A 19,412-nucleotide genomic window follows, 5' to 3' on the forward strand; every position below is an offset into this window, starting at 1 on the left:
TAATACCTCGACCAGACAGCATTCAAATATTTTGTCAATCAACAAATTTTGAACTGAAAGGAATTATTAATTTTTTAGTATTGAGATGTGTTTTGGATAATATCATTACTCCTCCGCCCACTGAAGATCTAGAATAATAATAAGAACATATATTATAAACCCGGAAATTGTAATATATTTAGTTCGTTTTCACTCATTTTGTGCTCAGAAATTGCCATGATGTCTGGCTTTAATTCGTCCAAATTAATTCTTAAAATTTCCAACTGTGAGGGTAAATGTTGCACGTTTTGATGCATAATTGTAAAATTAATCTGAATGTTGTCTTGGTTGTTACAAGTTTAATGAGGGGCCATTTCCAGAGCTACATTGGCTAAAAAAAGTTTCTGTGATGGTTGGTTGAGGAGTGCTGCACGAGTGAGAAGAGTCATTTTTGAGTAGAGAACTGTTAGACTCGTTTGAGTGAAGTTCTGATACCTCATCTTGAAGTGTTCTTCTTACTTCCTTAAACCTAAACAATACTCTTAACCTATTCATTACACCCACGATTGATATTTTGAACATGGTTCAAGAAGGTTAACTGCTTGTCAAAAGTAACGCCAAGGATTTTTACTGTGTCCGAAACCTGCATAGGAACACCTCCCCAAGGAAACTCCCAAGGGTCCATTACTAAGAAAGACTGCATTTGAAGAAGGGTAAAAATTAACAAGTGAACACTTTCTTGGATTCAACTGAAGCCCGTGATCGTCAGCCCAGAGCCTGACCCTCAACAAATCAGCATTAATCTGCTGCATTGCCAAGAAGACTGTAATGGAGGATATGACAACACAAGCTGAGTGTCATCAGCGTAGGAGTAAAGGGAACAGAATGATAACTCAAGACTAAGAGTTATATATAAATTCAATACTGCTTATTCACGGCACATCTAAGTGTCTAAATGATATACCTTACTGCCTAATACTATTTGGATCTACTTGTGTTGCAGAGATCTGTCAAACCAGAGAATCCATGACATTCAAGCTGATGCATTTGTCGGATTGCGAAGTCTCGCTGGGTTGTGAGTATTCAGAAACATTACTAAATAAATACAGATCTTTCCTCTTTATGAAGCTTTGTCAAACTAGATGTAGGCTACTGTAAGATATCGGGACAATTCCTTGTATTTTTTTTTTGTTATGTTGAATTAATTATAACTCACTTAAATGAGTTGTTATTGTTTATCTGTTTAAAAGATAGATGAGATAATTCCTATTAAACTTTGCTATAAGAATGGAATGAAATACAGCAGTGTTCTAGAAATGTTAAATATGCTTTTGATGAGTATGCTATTTAGAAAACTAGGATTTACGAGTAGTATATGAGGCTCCAAAAGAGTCCTGTATAAATACCTTGGAAGGTGATGAGCTTCCTGGACGTCTCAGCTTGTCCCAAACTATATTCCCTAGTAGTCACTTTGCACTCATCCCTCTCAAAAATATCTTAAGACCAAATTTTGAACAAAATCTTACTTATAATTTCAAGGCAAAACCAATTGATACACTGGGTGACAGTGATACTCAAGAGTTATGTTGTACTTTAAATGTTCCCTGATTGCAGTGCAACCAACAATATATAACTAAAGTTTAGCTCATCTTGATATTTACTGTTATCCCTCAGAAATTGTATTGTATTGTTCTGAGTTCCTGACATTGTGCTGTAGAGGTCTCTCAGGTAAGCAGATTCCTTATCTGGAACAATAATATTTCATCCTGATTGCCGTGATGTTTACTGTCATTCCTCACAACTTTTGTTGTACTATTTTGAGACTCTGATACTGATGTTCTGCTGTAGAGGCCTCTCAGGTAACCAGATTTCTTATATGCAACAATAATATTTCATTCTGATTGCCCTGAGGTTTACTGTCATCCCTCACAACTTTTGTTTGTACTATTTTGAGACCCTGATACTGATGTTGTGCTGTAGAGACCTCTCAGATCTCTTACCTGGAGCAAGGATACGTCATATTAATTGGTGTAATGTTTACTGTCACCCCTCACAACTGTGATTGTACTATTCTGAGACCCTGATACTGATATTGTGTTGTAGGGATCTGTCAGGTAACCAGATCTCTTACCTGGAGTAAGGATACGTCATATTAATTGGTGTAATGTTTACTGTCACCCCTCACAACTGCGATTGTACTATTCTGAGACCCTGATACTGATAATGTGTTGTAGGGATCTGTCAGGTAACCAGATCTCTTACCTGGAGCAAGGATACGTCATATTAATTGGTGTAATGTTTACTGTCACCCCTCACAACTGCGATTGTACTATTCTGAGACCCTGATACTGATATTGTGTTGTAGGGATCTGTCAGGTAACCAGATCTCTTACCTGGAGCACGGATACGTCATATTAATTGGTGTAATGTTTACTGTCACCCCTCACAACTGCGATTGTACTATTCTGAGACCCTGATACTGATATTGTGTTGTAGGGATCTGTCAGGTAACCAGATCTCTTACCTGGAGCAAGGATACGTCATATTAATTGGTGTGATGTTTACTGTCACCCCTCACAACTGCGATTGTACTATTCTGAGACCCTGATACTGATATTGTGTTGTAGGGATCTGTCAGGTAACCAGATCTCTTACCTGGAGCACGGATCGCTTAGAGGGATGCCAAACCTTCTCTTCCTGTGAGTATGTACGTATGTTTTCTTATCTGTAGCCTACTAGTTGTGTAGTGCTCCTCCCTTATCAGTTCTTAGTGTTCTGATTCTTATATTCTGTGACCTGAATATTTTAAAAATTTATTGAAATTTTGACATATTAAAGTTGGTCCATCCCTGTGAATACATGCTAAAGTATCAAATGTATGAGTTCAGAGTCTAGTGTAAAGAAGTTAATAAGGATTATTCTTACAAGAAAGAAGTGAACAATCGTGGAATCAGTCCATTCCTAGTTAAGGTTTAAGATAACTCCTGACCTCTTTTTGAAGTTTTACAAATCTGGGCAACCTTGTGTATGTTCAGGAGCGGCACATCACTAATCGCAAATGTCGAGATTATGGGGTGCAAGGGTAATTCAATAGGTCTATCTACTGCAGGAGATGACTGTTGGAGTTGGTGGGGTTCGTTCCCTAAGAGTCAGAGGTTCTTCCTAGCCTCAACAAGGGTGTGCCACCCCCTGCCCGCTTTAACTGGAGAGGCTGGTTTAGATCTGGCCTCCCCTTCTTCCGAGGGGACATGACTAAGATTAATGCCCTAAATTCTTCCTCTTGATCTCTAAAGGAAGCCCTTGCTCCCAACCTTACTCATCCAGAATATCCTGTCACTCCAGAAGCATCACAAAGGTCCTTATAGGACTAGGTGTAATTTCTAAGCTCCTTGTCCTAAGAGAACAAAAAATACAAACAAAAAGAAACTAGTAAGGTTGATAACCCATGATTTTATCTCAATCCTGTCATTACTTCAAAAGTTTCTGACAAATCTCTTTCTACTCATTGATGGTCAACTTTGCCAATTTTATCAATTTTCTTGAGATGGCAAACTTAACTCTTTGCAATATTATACTTCTGTTGAGAATGTCCTATTCGCTACATCTCTTTATGACAGTAGAATTTGGTATAGGTATTAATCATTTTAAACCTCAGTATCTTTAAGTTGTGAATGATATATATTAATTGTTAAACATGAATTTTTGAGAAAACTATTTGCCCCTCTTGTGTGATTTAACCACTAGTTACATCAACACAGTTATTAAAAAAAAAAACAATAATATCGTAATTACTAGTCAACAGTACATATACTTTTAAATTTGTATTGGGTTTTGTACAATACATTACAATGTATTTTATATTGACAAAGGAGATTTTAAATAAGAGCTGAATTCTTTTTAATAATACTAGGAAATCACAATAGTGGCTGGCTATACGATTGTTTTCCAATACTGATGTGTGATGGAGTACTCAAGTATTACGAGTATGTTGAGACTGGAGTCACTTGGTAATACTGTGTGTATTCCCAGTCATGCAATCAAGTTTGCAAGATATTTGTAAGGTTGATTCAGTGTGTATATTATACAAAATCTTGAACATTTTATTATGTTCTACCAAGACACATGTTGTGGTAATACCGGTTATGGTAAGTTTTTACCATTTATCTGGTAGTCGAATACCAGCATTTAGTGAGCTCTCGTTTCAGGGATATCAGCAAGAACCACATTCGTGTCATCGAAGCCAACGTCTTCCGAGGAATCTTCACACTCCATAAACTGTGAGTGACAAAATAGTCTGAGCTTCTGTTAAACGTACAATTAAAATTACAATTCGGAGGGTCTGCGGCATGATATGAAGTATAATCAAACAATGAAATATGGAAAGCCCTAGGATCTGTGCTCAATTTATAGAACTAGAGGTGGCGGAACTGTAATTTCCTGGAGGTCTGGAGAGAATCCAGTTAAAAGGAAGGTCCTGGTTCTATCCTAGAAACAATACAACAGCACAAGGTCTCAAACCAGTGTTTTTATGCACTTTTCAGATGCAAGGAAAGTTTATTTTTCAGACAAAAAATGCTGACTTTTTCAGAAAGAGGTACCGGAACGATGTTCTGGTGCGTTTTACTTCAAATAGAGCACTGCCTAGGACACAAGTATCCAGATGTTTTAAAAATATGTTCATCACCACTTTCGAAGTAACCAAAAGGTTTCTGTTAGTTTGGACAAATTTATTAAAATTTCATTTAGTGGGTTAATTCTCAAAAAGTCTTTCCTTAAGAGCCGCTGTAGAGAAACACTGATTTTGTACCATAAGAACAATGATAAACCAATCAATAAATATTTTTTATCGTAGATTTATGGGAAATGTCTTATTTTAAAGGTATGTTGAATACACATACAAACGCTTTTTAGTTTTTCTTGTAAATTGTATACTTTTTTCAGTATTTAAACGGTTAAATATAAAAAAGTTTGAGATATTTTTCTGAATAACCAACAAAATATTGAAAAAACTAATAAGCGTTTTGTACGTATTATTTATATATTTAAATTAGTCTTTCATAATTCTATAATTATAAATAAGGTCATAAAAGTATTTGGAGTTTAACTTCTTGTGAGGCTAACATTAAGATGGTCACCAGTACAACCGGCTTTTAAAAGGATTTTGGAATTCAAGGACAGCAGTAATATAAGATTGGATATTAGCAAGAATCATGTTAAAATCTCTTTATGGTAGACTCCAGATGGTGTAAACTGATTGTAACTGGGAGAATAAAAACTCTGACTATTGAAAAATACTGATAAAGTTGATGGTACTGAAATTAGTTTTGGGTGATGGGAATCATTGCATAAGATCTACAAATTTTGAATAATCAATCACAATAATATAAATTGTTACAAAAACATAATGGGTATTAACACACAGTACCTTTGATGTTGTGTATAGCTATTGGAATATAGTTGGAGCACTTTTGTCCAAAACCATCCTGAAAGTTCGTGGAATGATGAAATACCAACTTTCAAAATAACTGTACCTAAGATTTCATTAATTTCATCAGTAATCTATTATACGTAATTTTTTTTCATTCTTCCAAACGAATGGTAACAAACCACAAATCATGGGTGTTTCACTTCAGAATGTAGACATCATGGCATGTCATTGTTGTCTCTATAAAAGACCCACCTTAAAGTAAAGGTAGGTATAATATAGTGGAAAAAGAGAAGTATCTTCACATAGTATTGACCCCTATTAATTAATTTAATTTCCACAAGAGTGACGGACTAATATGTACCCAAATGGATCTGAAAGTATGGCAATTATCTGAATGTTCCCGTTTGTTAACAATAATCTTGTCCGATTCTATTACATAATACGTTTACTAGTTGAAAAACAAAATTGTTAATTTGCCATAACAGTGTTATTGGAAAATGTGTAAGTGTTAATTTTGTTCAAGTTAAAAGTGACTTGCACAGGGTAACGGATGAGTTCCGGTTTTGCTGCCTGGCACGCCACACGAGTATCTGCCTGCCACCGCCAGACGAGTTCAGCAGCTGTGAGGACCTCATGAGCAACATGGTGCTGCGACTGTGCGTGTGGCTGCTCGCAGGGGTGGCCACTGTCGGTAACGTACTGGTCATAGTGTGGCGCACTCGCTACACCCACTGCAACCAGGTGTGTCATCTTCTACGTTTGGGAAGCTAATTTTGTAAACTATTTCAAACTTTTTCAACTCAACATGCTGATCCTACTGCTGGATTAGCAATAAAAAATAGCAAAGAAAGACCCCCTGTTATCGAGAGGTAAATCTTCTCATCAATATTAAGATATTACACAAACCAAAAACCTAACTAACCAAAAATTGTTATAAAGATAAGTCTTTATAACAATTTTTGGTTGTGAAACCTGTAAGGTCTTTGAAGTTTATTTCCTCTACTAGGGAAATAACAAGTGTGTAATTCAAGAAATCACAAAACTGTACTAAGTGTGATAACGCAATAATAAATCATTTCCTAAAACGAAAATTGTATATTAACAATGCAATACAGAAGCTGTACACTGTACAAAGCTGTGTCAGTGGTGGGTGTAGAGAATCACATTAAAGCCCTTCCCAAAGTTTAAATTTAGATCCTTATACAATGTTTTGAAGCTCTTTAGTAGTAATTTTCACCCCAATATCTCAAAATTTACGGTTAGTGATGTGCCACTTCTGGACATTCATATGGTTGTACAGGTTTATGTAATACATTGGTTTTTGCTGTACTCACTGTAGGTTCAACTGAAAGGTATAAACCAGCCAGAAGTGAGCCCTCCTGGAGATTCAAAAGTGGTTACTGTTCCATGTAAAGGAAGGACCGTGAAGGAAACAGGATTTTTCCAGACATTTACCATCGTTCAGTGATATAAAAAAATCAGTAACACCACGTTTCAAGATCTGAAATCTGATCTCTTCTTCAGGTAAATAACTAACCTAATACATAATTACAAACTAGGTTAAAATAAACAAATCGTACCAGAGTGTTATGACACGCCTAAGTCAGGAATCACAACCACCATGTTGTGTGTCAACTTCACGAACTTTAAAACATGCTCCTAATAAAATTAAACACAACACTAATTATTAACGTCCAATTAACGTCCAAAACATCACAATAGAAAAACAATCAAAACTATTAGGCATAGTGATTGATGGTGATCTTACCTGGACTGATCATATTAACAGTTTGACCAAAAAGCTTGGATCTGGAATCTACGCAGTAAGAAGAATAATTAAGTGGATAGGACACCTTCCTGGACACCATACTACACGGTACAGCAGGAAACCATCCTACATGGGAAGAAAAATCTTCAACACCCTACCTCTCAACCTGAAAAACCTTGGAGGGAATGAGTTGAAGAAAAGCCTTCAAGATTGGCTCATGGAGAGACCCTTGTATACCATAACAGAATTTTTTGACTCTGTAAACAGTACATTGTAAAGCAAGAGACCTGGATTTTAATTCATTGTAAATTTTGACGCCATTACACTTCTTTATGCTGATGTAAGTAAAAGTAAGTGAACTATTGACTACTGACTAATTATAAAAACTGAACTGCAGAATACAGGTCACAACACATATGCATTCGTCAACCAGACAGATCTCGAAACATAGTGTTACTGATTTTTTGTTTCATTGAACAATGACAAATGTCCGGAAAAAATCCTGTTTCCTTCACAATCCTTCCATCGTCAAAAATAAACTTCAAACAAAGAAGTATATTAAGACCTGAAGGAGGGAATTGAGCACCTTAGCTCACCAAGGGGTGCTTCCATAGTTCCACTACTCTGAGATTGAGATCTAATATGATTATAACCATGACTGCATTTTTATTCTGAGTGATCTTGAGCATCGTAACCATCCAGTACTCACTGGAACATCTGCAGCAGTCAATGTGTGAAGGCATGAAGGGGTGACTTTGTTGAAATATATTAAAGGAACTTCTGATGGTTCTATTGGTGGCTATCTCAATTTGATCTCCAAAAAACAATGTTCAAATACTTTTATACCCATAATTTTTACCATAAGGGTGCAGAACATGTGTAATTAGAGGCACTATCAAACATTTTTCATTGTTATCCGTTATTCAGAAAATAAATCTCAAACTTTATTTCCTTATCATGCAAATGTTTAAAAAGTGCAACTTTAAAATAAAAACAAGCGATTGGATGCATACTAATCATATACTTAAAATGAAATACTCTTTATAATTCTAAAACTAAAAATGAAAGTGTTTAAATGTTGTAAGTTTAACGTTGATCTTATCAGCAAAACTTATATTCATTACAGTCGGCTTTTGACCTATCCAAGACTGTAATAATTGTTTTATAAAAAGAATGTAAAGAGATAGATGAGTTATGCGTCTGTCAGACCGTACATGGTTGTCCTACCTCTGCACTAAGAGTATGGATTTTGGTGCATGTTAAAGGAAAAAGCTCAGATGACCCGCTCATGGTTGGCTCTCTTAACGTTGTTTTGTCTCTTCAGACACAGATAGGCAACAGATTTCAGTTGCCACCTTGTTACAGCATTCTCAGCTTGAGAGCTTGCTTTATAAGTGGTGGGCATTTTTGTTGACATGAGCAAGGCCTTTGATTGTTTAAGCCATGACATGATTGTGACAAAATTACACCATCTTGGTATCCGAGATACGGCACTGTGTTGGTTTCGATCTTATCTTTCTAACAGAAACCAAGTGGTTTAAATAGCTCAATCCATCAAAGGCATCAGATCCACATCCAGATCAGACTCTCAGCCCATGGTGAGGGGGGTTCCTCAGGGCTCGGTCTTGGGCCCACTCTTGTTTGTGCTGTCCACCAATGACCTGCCTGCAGTGACGGAGCCTTATTGTAGGGCCATCATGTACGCGGACGACACCGTCCTACTCACTTCTCAGAAGTCTGTTGAAAGCCTCGAAATAAATGAGTACATTGGCCTGAATTTGGCGGTGGACTACTGTACAAGGCATGATCTTGTGTTCAATGCTTCCAAGACCAAGCAGGTTACCTTTGGCACCAAGAGGGATGAAGTCTCAAACCTTCCTGAAATCGATGCTGTCACTTCAATTAAACATCTCGGATTACACTTGGATGGAGATCTTAAGTGGAATGAGCACATAGATGTTCTCTGTCAAAGGCTGTCCACAGCTGTCTTCGCCATTAAAAGAACATTATCTGTCAGCACAGAGGAGGCAGCTTTAACAGCCTACCATGCCCTTTTTGAGAGCCTCATATACTATGGAGTTTCGGTATGGAGTGGAACCTCTGCACATAACTTACAACGAGTTCTAATTTTACAGAAGAGAGCCATCCGAACCATAAAAGGAATGAAAATGCAAGATAGTTGCCGGCCAGTCTTTAAACATCTGAAGTTATTAACCGTTGTAAATATATATATATATATATATATATATATATATATATATATATATCTTCCAGTCTACAACACTAGCTTGTCTCCTAGGAATAAATAAGCGACATCAGGATGTTCACACACACTGCACCAGACATGGAACTGACTTCAACCTGCCGGTCCATCGCTTGAAGCTCTTTGAATCAAAACCTTCTCACGCAGGTGCAAAATTTTACAATGCCTTACCCGCATCCTTGAAGGTCTTGGAGCTGGAAGTTTTTAGGAGGAAATTAAAATCTTGACTAGCAGATAGACCCTTCTACAGTGTCAATGAATTTTTAACTTGGAGAGAGTGACCATGGCAATTAGCAAGCAAATAGACTCTTTTCTATAAATAATGTAGCCTACATGACGCCTGTTTCTATCTTGATGATAGCAAATAAAGATTTCTGTATCTGTATCTGTATCTTGCTCTCACTCCGAGAACAATCCTCGATTACTGTAATCGGTTAACAAAAAAAATCCTTTTTTTAAAATTTGTAATTGTTTACTATGGTAGTGATGTTGGGTGTTGACTCTGTCCAGGTTCACTCACTACTGATCACCAATCTGGCCCTGGGGGACCTACTGATGGGCTCGTACTTGTTGCTGATAGCCCTGGTGGACCGCCACTATCGCGGGGTCTACTTCATCCATGACTCGGCCTGGCGGTCCAGCCGTCTCTGTGCTCTGGCCGGCTTTCTGTCCACTTTCTCAAGCGAAATATCAGTCTTCACACTCACAGGTGGGCTTGTCTTGTTTTTATACAAGAAACATATTTTAATCTGAAACTTAAAAATTGACTTTTGACCATTATTGACTGATAAATCTTTCTAATCAGTTAAGGAAATATTTGTGAAAACACATAATTTTTAAATTGAATAACGTTTACAAAGAATATAACAACTAAAACTCAACATGAGATTTATAATCTTGTTGATCAATTTGTTTTGTTTGTTCAGTGATAAACTAGTTAATGGTGGGTGTCTTCAAGAAGGTATTTTTGCTGAGGACTTCTCCAAGTTGATGGATGTTTAGAATTGAACGTTCTGGGAATTGCAAAATTACAGACACATGTTAAAATAAATCATATGATTTTGTAATAACTTGTGCTTTTTCAAGCAAGTAAACATTTCATCACAACAAAACAATTTTTTGAGTTTAGAAACACATAACACACAGAATTTCAAAAATTATTTCAGTATGTTTTTATCTAAATTTTTACTAGAACTGTTACTCTGTTGGTAAATTCTCTATCACCCTCGCCCTTAGTTTTTAGTAATTACTATTTTTAACAGGAATTCACAAATGATAAGTTGAAGAGTTATTCCGTTGCAGTGATCACATTGGACCGGTTTTTGGTGATTATATTTCCATTCCGCGTGCGCAGACTGGAAATGGCTCGCACACGCCGATTGATGGTTTTTGGATGGCTTCTGGCAGCGCTGCTTTCCGCTCTCCCTCTTGCACATCTTGAGTACTTCCAGTAAGTGTCACTATTGACCAAACAGATATGTTTCCTAGAGTAGATAACAGGGCACCCAAACGTTGCTGGAACTGTGCCATACTGAGCAGAGTTAACATGTTTGCTGCATTGGTAAATTTGTTAATCTTTTTTAGTAAATTATTAACAAAATTCTTATTTGAGTTTAAAAATTTTGAAACAGTAGAAGGACTTTGTTAATATTTTATTTTCAAAAAGGTCTATCAGAGGTTAATACAATTCTCAAGTTTCATAACTTTATCTTTACTGGTTCAAATATATATTTTTTTTTATAAAAGCACATACAGGCAGACAAAAAACTAAAGGTTTTAGGACATACTTTCATATGAACTGTTTTTCTCATTTTTATGTGTAGAACAAACCCCAAAGTATTGGACATACTCTTTATCTTGTGTGTACAAGCACAGGACTTTTTATAAAAGCACATACAGGCAGACAAAAAACTAAAGGTTTTAGGACATACTTTCATATGAACTGTTTTTCTCATTTTTATGTGTAGAACAAACCCCAAAGTATTGGACATACTCTTTATCTTGTGTGTACAAGCACAGGACTTTTTATAAAAGCACATACAGGCAGACAAAAAACTAAAGGTTTTAGGACATACTTTCATATGAACTGTTTTTCTCATTGTTATGTGTAGAACAAAACCCAAAGTATTGGACATACTTTTTATCTTGTGTGTACAAGCACAGGACTTTTTATAAAAGCACATACAGGCAGACAAAAAACTAAAGGTTTTAGGACATACTTTCATATGAACTGTTTTTCTCATTGTTATGTGTAGAACAAACCCCAAAGTATTGGACATACTCTTTATCTTGTGTGTACAAGCACAGGACTTTTTATAAAAGCACATACAGGCAGACAAAAAACTAAAGGTTTTAGGACATACTTTCATATGAACTGTTTTTCTCATTTTTATGTGTAGAACAAACCCCAAAGTATTGGACATACTCTTTATCTTGTGTGTACAAGCACAGGACTTTTTATAAAAGCACATACAGGCAGACAAAAAACTAAAGGTTTTAGGACATACTTTCATATGAACTGTTTTTCTCATTGTTATGTGTAGAACAAACCCCAAAGTATTGGACATACTTTTTATCTTGTGTGTACAAGCACAGGACTTTTTATAAAAGCACATACAGGCAGACAAAAAACTAAAGGTTTTAGGACATACTTTCATATGAACTGTTTTTCTCATTGTTATGTGTAGAACAAACCCCAAAGTATTGGACATACTCTTTATCTTGTGTGTACAAGCACAGGACTTTTTATAAAAGCACATACAGGCAGACAAAAAACTAAAGGTTTTAGGACATACTTTCATATGAACTGTTTTTCTCATTTTTATGTGTAGAACAAACCCCAAAGTATTGGACATACTCTTTATCTTGTGTGTACAAGCACAGGACTTTTTATAAAAGCACATACAGGCAGACAAAAAACTAAAGGTTTTAGGACATACTTTCATATGAACTGTTTTTCTCATTTTTATGTGTAGAACAAACCCCAAAGTATTGGACATACTCTTTATCTTGTGTGTACAAGCACAGGACTTTTTATAAAAGCACATACAGGCAGACAAAAAACTAAAGGTTTTAGGACATACTTTCATATGAACTGTTTTTCTCATTTTTATGTGTAGAACAAACCCCAAAGTATTGGACATACTCTTTATCTTGTGTGTACAAGCACAGGACTTTTTATAAAAGCACATACAGGCAGACAAAAAACTAAAGGTTTTAGGACATACTTTCATATGAACTGTTTTTCTCATTTTTATGTGTAGAACAAACCCCAAAGTATTGGACATACTCTTTATCTTGTGTGTACAAGCACAGGATTTTGTATCATTTTGTTCTCTTAGACTATAAGTTTGACATAACTTGCCTTGGGATACATAGGAGTCCAACAATCAATTACAAAACTTTGGAAACTGCCACCATTTTCTAATACAGTGTTTAATATGCAAATCTCAGATTTAAAAATGCATTTTTTCAATAAATTTTTGTTTTTAAGTGCATTTATGTTCTTTGTCTTTTATTGATACACTTTTGTTTAATAAAACTAAGAATGTTCAAAATTTTTGTTTGCTTGAAGAGATTTAATATTGATTGATATTTGATACTCATCTCAATTCTGTCTTCTCCTTATTATTTAGGATATTTTTTGTGCCGGACAATAATTGTTGTTTGCTTGAAGAGATTTAATATTGATAGATATTTGATACTCATCTCAATTCTGTCTTCTCCTTATTATTTAGGATATTTTTTGTGCCGGACAATAATTTTTGTTTGCTTGAAGAGATTTAATATTGATAGATATTTGATACTCATCTCAATTCTGTCTTCTCCTTATTATTTAGGATATTTTTTGTGCCGGACAATAATTGTTGTTTGCTTGAAGAGATTTAATATTGATAGATATTTGATACTCATCTCAATTCTGTCTTCTCCTTATTATTTAGGATATTTTTTGTGCCGGACAATAATTTTTCGATGTTCCACTTTTTATTGCCTGATCTCTTGCACATTGCTCTCTGAAAGTGAGAGATTGGTAAAGAGTATTGTCAAGTATTGTGTTGACATTTGCCTGGTGTACATTTATAGTCGGCCATAGACAAGGAGGAACAGCAGTTCAACTTCACACTGATGATATTAAGTAATCATTAACATACTATTTACAATAGCAAAAATGTATTAAACTAATTATTTAGTAAACTATTTTAATTGTTATAATACTTAGTGATGTATGAAAAACAATATCGCAATGTTTTGTTTCAGTAACTTCTACGGACGGTCCGGAGTATGCTTGGCCCTCCACATTACACCAGATAAGCCGAGCGGATGGGAATACTCCGTCTTTGTCTTCCTCTGTCAGTATACTCCATATCTAGTATAATGGAGAATGGTTGAGATTCAATTTTAAAGTTGTATAAAGTTGCATTGATGAAATTTTTCTTTTGTTACTCATGCATGTTAATTTTATTTGATTTTATAAATTACTGATAATTCAGCAGAATTGTGCTGATTAAATATATAGTTGATAGAAAAATCAGAAGGTTTACCTGGAAAATTACCTTCTAGGGTCCACTGGTTTGAAAGAAATACATAAAGACACGTAAAAGTATATACATAAAGTACATATTTAGAAATTTTCGATTGTACTGCAATTTTTCTTAACCAGTAGAGAGCATTCCAGTTGTCTTGTCTACTTTAGGTTGCAGAGTCAATGTGGGAAACAGGGTTGCCAATTCACTTTTGTCTAGACACTGTTACCACTGTATAACTGTTGGTATTGTGTTGAGTACTATATTATATATCTTTGGAAACTGTTAGCTTGTTAAAGGGAGTGAGGGCTTATCTCATATTTACGTTTGAAGGGTTTCTTGACTTTGTTACCCACTGGTATGCTAGTTCCCGATCTAGTTTCTATCAAAGACAACTGGAATGCTCTCTTACTGGTAGAGAAAGATTGCAGTGCAGTTGAAAATTTCTAAATATGTGAACTTTATGTGTACTTTCAAATCAGTGGATCCTAGAAGATGGTATTAAAGGTAAAACCTGTTGATTTTCCTGTCCTTGGCTTTCAGCTATATTAATTCTAATCCAATTAAACATATAGTTTTACTTGGCAGGTTAGTAATTTCATATGGCTACTTGTTTACTCAGTGGGTTAAAGATCAAAACTATCTTGAAACCCATTAAATAAAGGAACACAAAATACCACACCCAATAACGCTCGGAAACTTGATCTATTCCTTGTACATTATTATGGTGAATTGAATTTGAATATTTAATAATGGTTGAGTTTTATATGTACCAAAAGCCGAATAAAAATATTTCTTCTTAACTCTTAGATCGATGAAAGACAGCTTACGATATCTTAGGGTACAAGGCTAATAGTGGTAATAGTTGGTAGTGAAGTTTTGTTTATTCTACTGTATTCCTTAAGTTGGGGAAGTCACATTTTTAAGAGTAACAAGAATACAATAAAATGGGTAACCAATAAAATGAAAGAATCTAAAGAACAACTGAATCTATAGTCCCATACAGAACTGCCCCCCTCCCTTTCTAACCCCTTACAGACACTTGTTATCTACAGTCCCGATAAATAATAATGGATGATTAATACATTTTTATATTCTTTGTTTTCAGTTAAAAAATAAGTAGCATCCCTTTTGGAAAGAGAGGATTATTTTATAATTTTAACATTACATTTGGTTTTATATAAACAATTTACGTAAGTAGTTTTTACAAATTTAAATACAAATGATTTGGATAGAGGACGTTTGTTATTAAAATCAACATATAAAACACTAAACTCTGTTTTTACAAATTACATTCTTTTTGGCCACATACTTTTTATAAATAGAAAGACATTTTGCAACAATTCATTAATAGAAAATCTAGATCATCATTGGAATTAGACTCATCATTTATTTATCAATATTTAAACTCTGTTCCATAGGCTTCAGTTGCCTAATTTACTGTGTTTAATATTCAGTAATCTTTTTAAATTGTATGAGATAAAAAAATGAAAAACAACTTGATCATTGAACAAAACAAACTGATAGAATGATCATTTAGCAGTTTCTCTGTTTTTGTTTCAGTCCTGAACATGTTATCGTTCGGAATAATCGCAGTAGGGTACCTCTGGATGTTCGTGGCTGCGCGGTCCACGCAGCTGGCAGTGACACGTACGGCACGGCGCAGCACGGAATCAGCGATGGCCTGGCGTATGTCACTGCTCGTGGCTACAGACGCAGCGTGCTGGGTGCCTATCATTGTGCTGGGACTCGCGTCTCTCGCCGGTTTCACAGTGCCGCCTCAGGTCTGTCCGTCATCGCTTTCACATCAATGCAATGTCATTGATTGACGTGTTTTAACATCACTGTCCATCAAAGTTATATTTTTGAAACAGAACTTACTTTCTGAATACTCCGCAAACATTGCGGTGTTTAATTATTAAAAATTACTATCATTTATTTAATTTTTCACTGAAGCGTTAGTTCATATTTAGAATTAATACTATTAATTATCATTATTACCTACTGTTTGTCATAATTATTAATTCAACCTTCTTTCTTTCTTCTATTAGAAAGATGGTTGATAGAAGGTTGATATATTTAACAAGTTAGTACACTCACATGTGAACACTCGGAGACTTTCCACAACTTAACTCCACCTCTGCTGTTATTTACATTTGCAATAACCAATGTTACCTTGTTGTCAGGTGTTCGCTTGGGTCGCAGTTTTCGTTCTGCCGTTGAACGCAGCCATCAACCCGGTACTGTACACTCTGTCCACGGCCCCATTCCTCACTCCGGCTCTACTCAAGGTCCGTCGTTCCTGCAAGCTCAACAGCTACTCGCCCAGCTACACTCTCTCCCGCCGATACGGTAAGCTTCATACTACAGATCTTGTGCCAGCTACAAGATAACACTTTCGTGTCTTTGCTACGTGGCCTTTCTATCTCCAGAGCCGGCTGTACTGGTAGCCGTAGTGATTGTAGCCCCATAACAACGATGTTAAACCTCGTGCACTCTTTTAAGTCATAGAATTACGACAGATGATCCACTTCAAAGATATAACTATTACACATCCAGATGCTTTTCAGTTTTTTCAACAAATTTTTGTAGGTAATTCAGACAAAAATCTTCAATTTTCTTTTACCTCATTCTTTAAATATTCTAAAAATGTAAACTTTATAAAAAAGAAACTAAAAAGAGTTTTGATGCACATTACTGATATTTTGAAAATGAGACATCTCCCATAACGCTATGATCAAAAATAAAGATGTAAAAATGATGTAGTTTAACATTGTTCTTATGGGAATAAAAATGAAGGTCGTTTCACTACAGCCGGCTCTTAAATGCTGTTTGATTCATGATTTGCATAGATAATAAAATCATTAAGAACATACGCACACATAAGATAAAAAAATCATTTTGAGATATTTCATCTGCTATAATTTTCAATTGTAAACTCCTAAAATATATGGTTAAGAATGCATAAACTATGTGGTGTGAAATATTGCTGTATTACTGCTTCGGTGCAAACAATTTGAGATAAGTAGATTTCTTGCGATACTAAGACTGAGGCTCTGACAATATAATAGTTAACACCGTTCATTAATGCTAGTTCCAGAATGGGTTTATTCAGTGGACTAGCCACTTTAAGAGCATTACAAAAATGCATAAGCCCTGAAGCTATTTTTTAAACCTTAAGGCTGGTATGTTGGACAGCCGTTGTCCTACATCACTATTTTGCCACTCCAGTTATATGACAGAATGATGTCACTTTTGCTTCATTCTCAGCCAGTCTGTGATGTTCTGATTGGTGTTGTGATCCTGCAGTATTTTTATAAACATTCAAATATGTTTGGTAATTCCCAACTTAACAATATATAAGGAAAATGAGAAAGTTCGGGTCCTTTATAAATAGACCGTTATCCAATTCATCATTACCACGATTACTATTTGCTGTTGGGCCTAGGTCTAGTCTGTCATCACTGTCACTGTCTGTTATGTTTTCCTATGTCCAATGAAGAACGTCATCATTATCACTTTGTATATTTTTGTCAGTCACAGGAATCATCGTAATTTTCTAACTCAGCAATAACTTCAAAATCAGAAAGAAAAGGATGTACTTGGTAACAACATATTGAGTTACTGACGTGAACATGTCTGAAAATAGGCTAGAAACTGACTACAACTGACTACAAAAGTAACAAAACTTAGCAGATGTATTAGTCCTGAGAATGCCGTATGATCACATTATTAATGGAAACTAAGTACAAGTGATGACATTACAATATTGAATGCCATCTGACATACAAGTTGTAAGGGAAAAATTTAATTGCTTTAAAACCTGCTCAAAAAATCATGGTCTTCTTTTTGCAGAATGTTTTAAAAGATATCATCATCATCATCATCATCGTCAGACGTTTCCGTTCTCACGGGTCGTCGTACACAGCCTCCTCCACTTTAGTCTATCGTTCCAGGTCTCCTCTTCATCCACCTGTATTTTCTGTAGTCCCCTTCTCTCTATGTCTTTCCACACTTGGTCCTCCCATCTTCCTCTCGTCTTCCTCTTGGTCTTCTTCCTCCTTCCTCCTTCTCCAGTGCTATTCTAGGCATTCTATTATCTCCCATCCTCTTCACATGCCCCATCCACTGTATTCTTCTTCCTTCCATTGTCTCTTGCAGTGAAACTACCTTCAATCTTTCTCTAGTTATTTCGTTCCTTATTCTATCTCTTCTTGTAGTCTTCTCTATCCCTCTTAAAATCTCATTTCTGCAGCTTGCAATCTGCTTAAATCATTTTTAGTCCACGTCCACGTCTCTGCTCCATATAATAAAATTGGTTGGAAATAAAGATTTATACATCAATACTTTTGATTCTTTCCCAATGTTCCAACTCCACACAATCTTCTTTACCATATTGAAAAACTTTCCACTCTTCCATATTCTGTTTCCTATCTCTTCTCTTAATTGTGCCCCTATCTGTTATGATACTTCCCTAAATAACAGAATTCCTTCAACCTTTTCAAGTCTTTTTCCTTCAACTAACACGTCTTTGTTATTTCCATCCCTTCTCTCTACTTTCATTACTTTACATTTTTGTATGTTCATCTCTAAACCATATTTCTTCGCCACTTTTGCCCATTTGTTTAACTCTCGTTCTAACTCTTCTTCCCTATTTTCCCATATCATTATGTCATCCGCATATGCTATTGTCTTAAGTTCTTCTGCTCCTCTGTTTCCTTGTACTTCTAGAATAATTTCATCCATTATAATATTGAAAAGGAAAGGTGACAATATGCTTCCCTGCCTTACTCCTCTCTCTGTTTTAAAAAGTATCTGTATATTTTTCTTTCAATTCTTACCCCTGTTTTTACATATGCCGTACAGGTTCTTTATTCTTTCTACTATTCCCTCACGCAATCCTCTCTTTCTCATACTCTCCCATATCCTTTCTCTAAGTACCTTATCATATGCCTTCTGTAGGTCTATAAACGCAACCATTGTATCTTTTCCGTATTCCCACCTCTTTTCTAACACTTGTCTCATCACAAAAATAGCATCCACCGTTGACCTACACTTTCCTAAAACCACATTGCTCCTCTCTTCCTGTTTCTTCCAGTACTGGTCTAATTTTCTGCAACAGTATTTTTTTCATAAATTTTTTTGTGTATGGCACAACAAAGTTATTCCCCTGTAATTCTCGCATTTTTGCTTATTGCCTTTCTTAAAAATCGGCACTATTATTCCCATTTTTCCAGTCTTCTGGTATCTTCTTTTCCTTCCAAATCACTCTCATCACTCTGTACAACCATTGAATTCCCAATGGGCCCCGCCGCCTTTATCATCTCAGCCGTCAGCTCGTCTATTTCCCGCAGATTTCCCCTCTTTCATCTCTTTAAACCGCTTTTTCCAATTCACACATACTAAAATCCTCTTCATCTTCTGTCTCCTCTGTCATATCTCTTCTTTCCT

The 19,412-nt window shown here is 35.6% G+C and overlaps 1 protein-coding gene across 1 annotated transcript in view; it reads left to right on the top strand.

The window, feature by feature from the left end:
- The window catches only part of LOC124367372 (G-protein coupled receptor GRL101-like), an 81,932-nt gene that overhangs the window by 55,951 nt on the left and 6,569 nt on the right, over positions 1-19,412 (top strand). Inside the window, exons 18-26 of the mRNA XM_046824135.1 lie at positions 983-1,054; positions 2,607-2,678; positions 4,185-4,256; positions 5,950-6,148; positions 9,949-10,147; positions 10,741-10,888; positions 13,696-13,787; positions 15,525-15,745; positions 16,148-16,313. Of these exons, the coding sequence (XP_046680091.1) occupies positions 983-1,054; positions 2,607-2,678; positions 4,185-4,256; positions 5,950-6,148; positions 9,949-10,147; positions 10,741-10,888; positions 13,696-13,787; positions 15,525-15,745; positions 16,148-16,313 (1,241 nt within the window). The remainder of the gene's footprint in view (positions 1-982; positions 1,055-2,606; positions 2,679-4,184; positions 4,257-5,949; positions 6,149-9,948; positions 10,148-10,740; positions 10,889-13,695; positions 13,788-15,524; positions 15,746-16,147; positions 16,314-19,412) is intronic.

Source organism: Homalodisca vitripennis, chromosome 8, assembly GCF_021130785.1.
Source record: "Homalodisca vitripennis isolate AUS2020 chromosome 8, UT_GWSS_2.1, whole genome shotgun sequence".
In the NCBI taxonomy this organism is placed as follows: Eukaryota; Metazoa; Arthropoda; class Insecta; order Hemiptera; family Cicadellidae; genus Homalodisca; species Homalodisca vitripennis.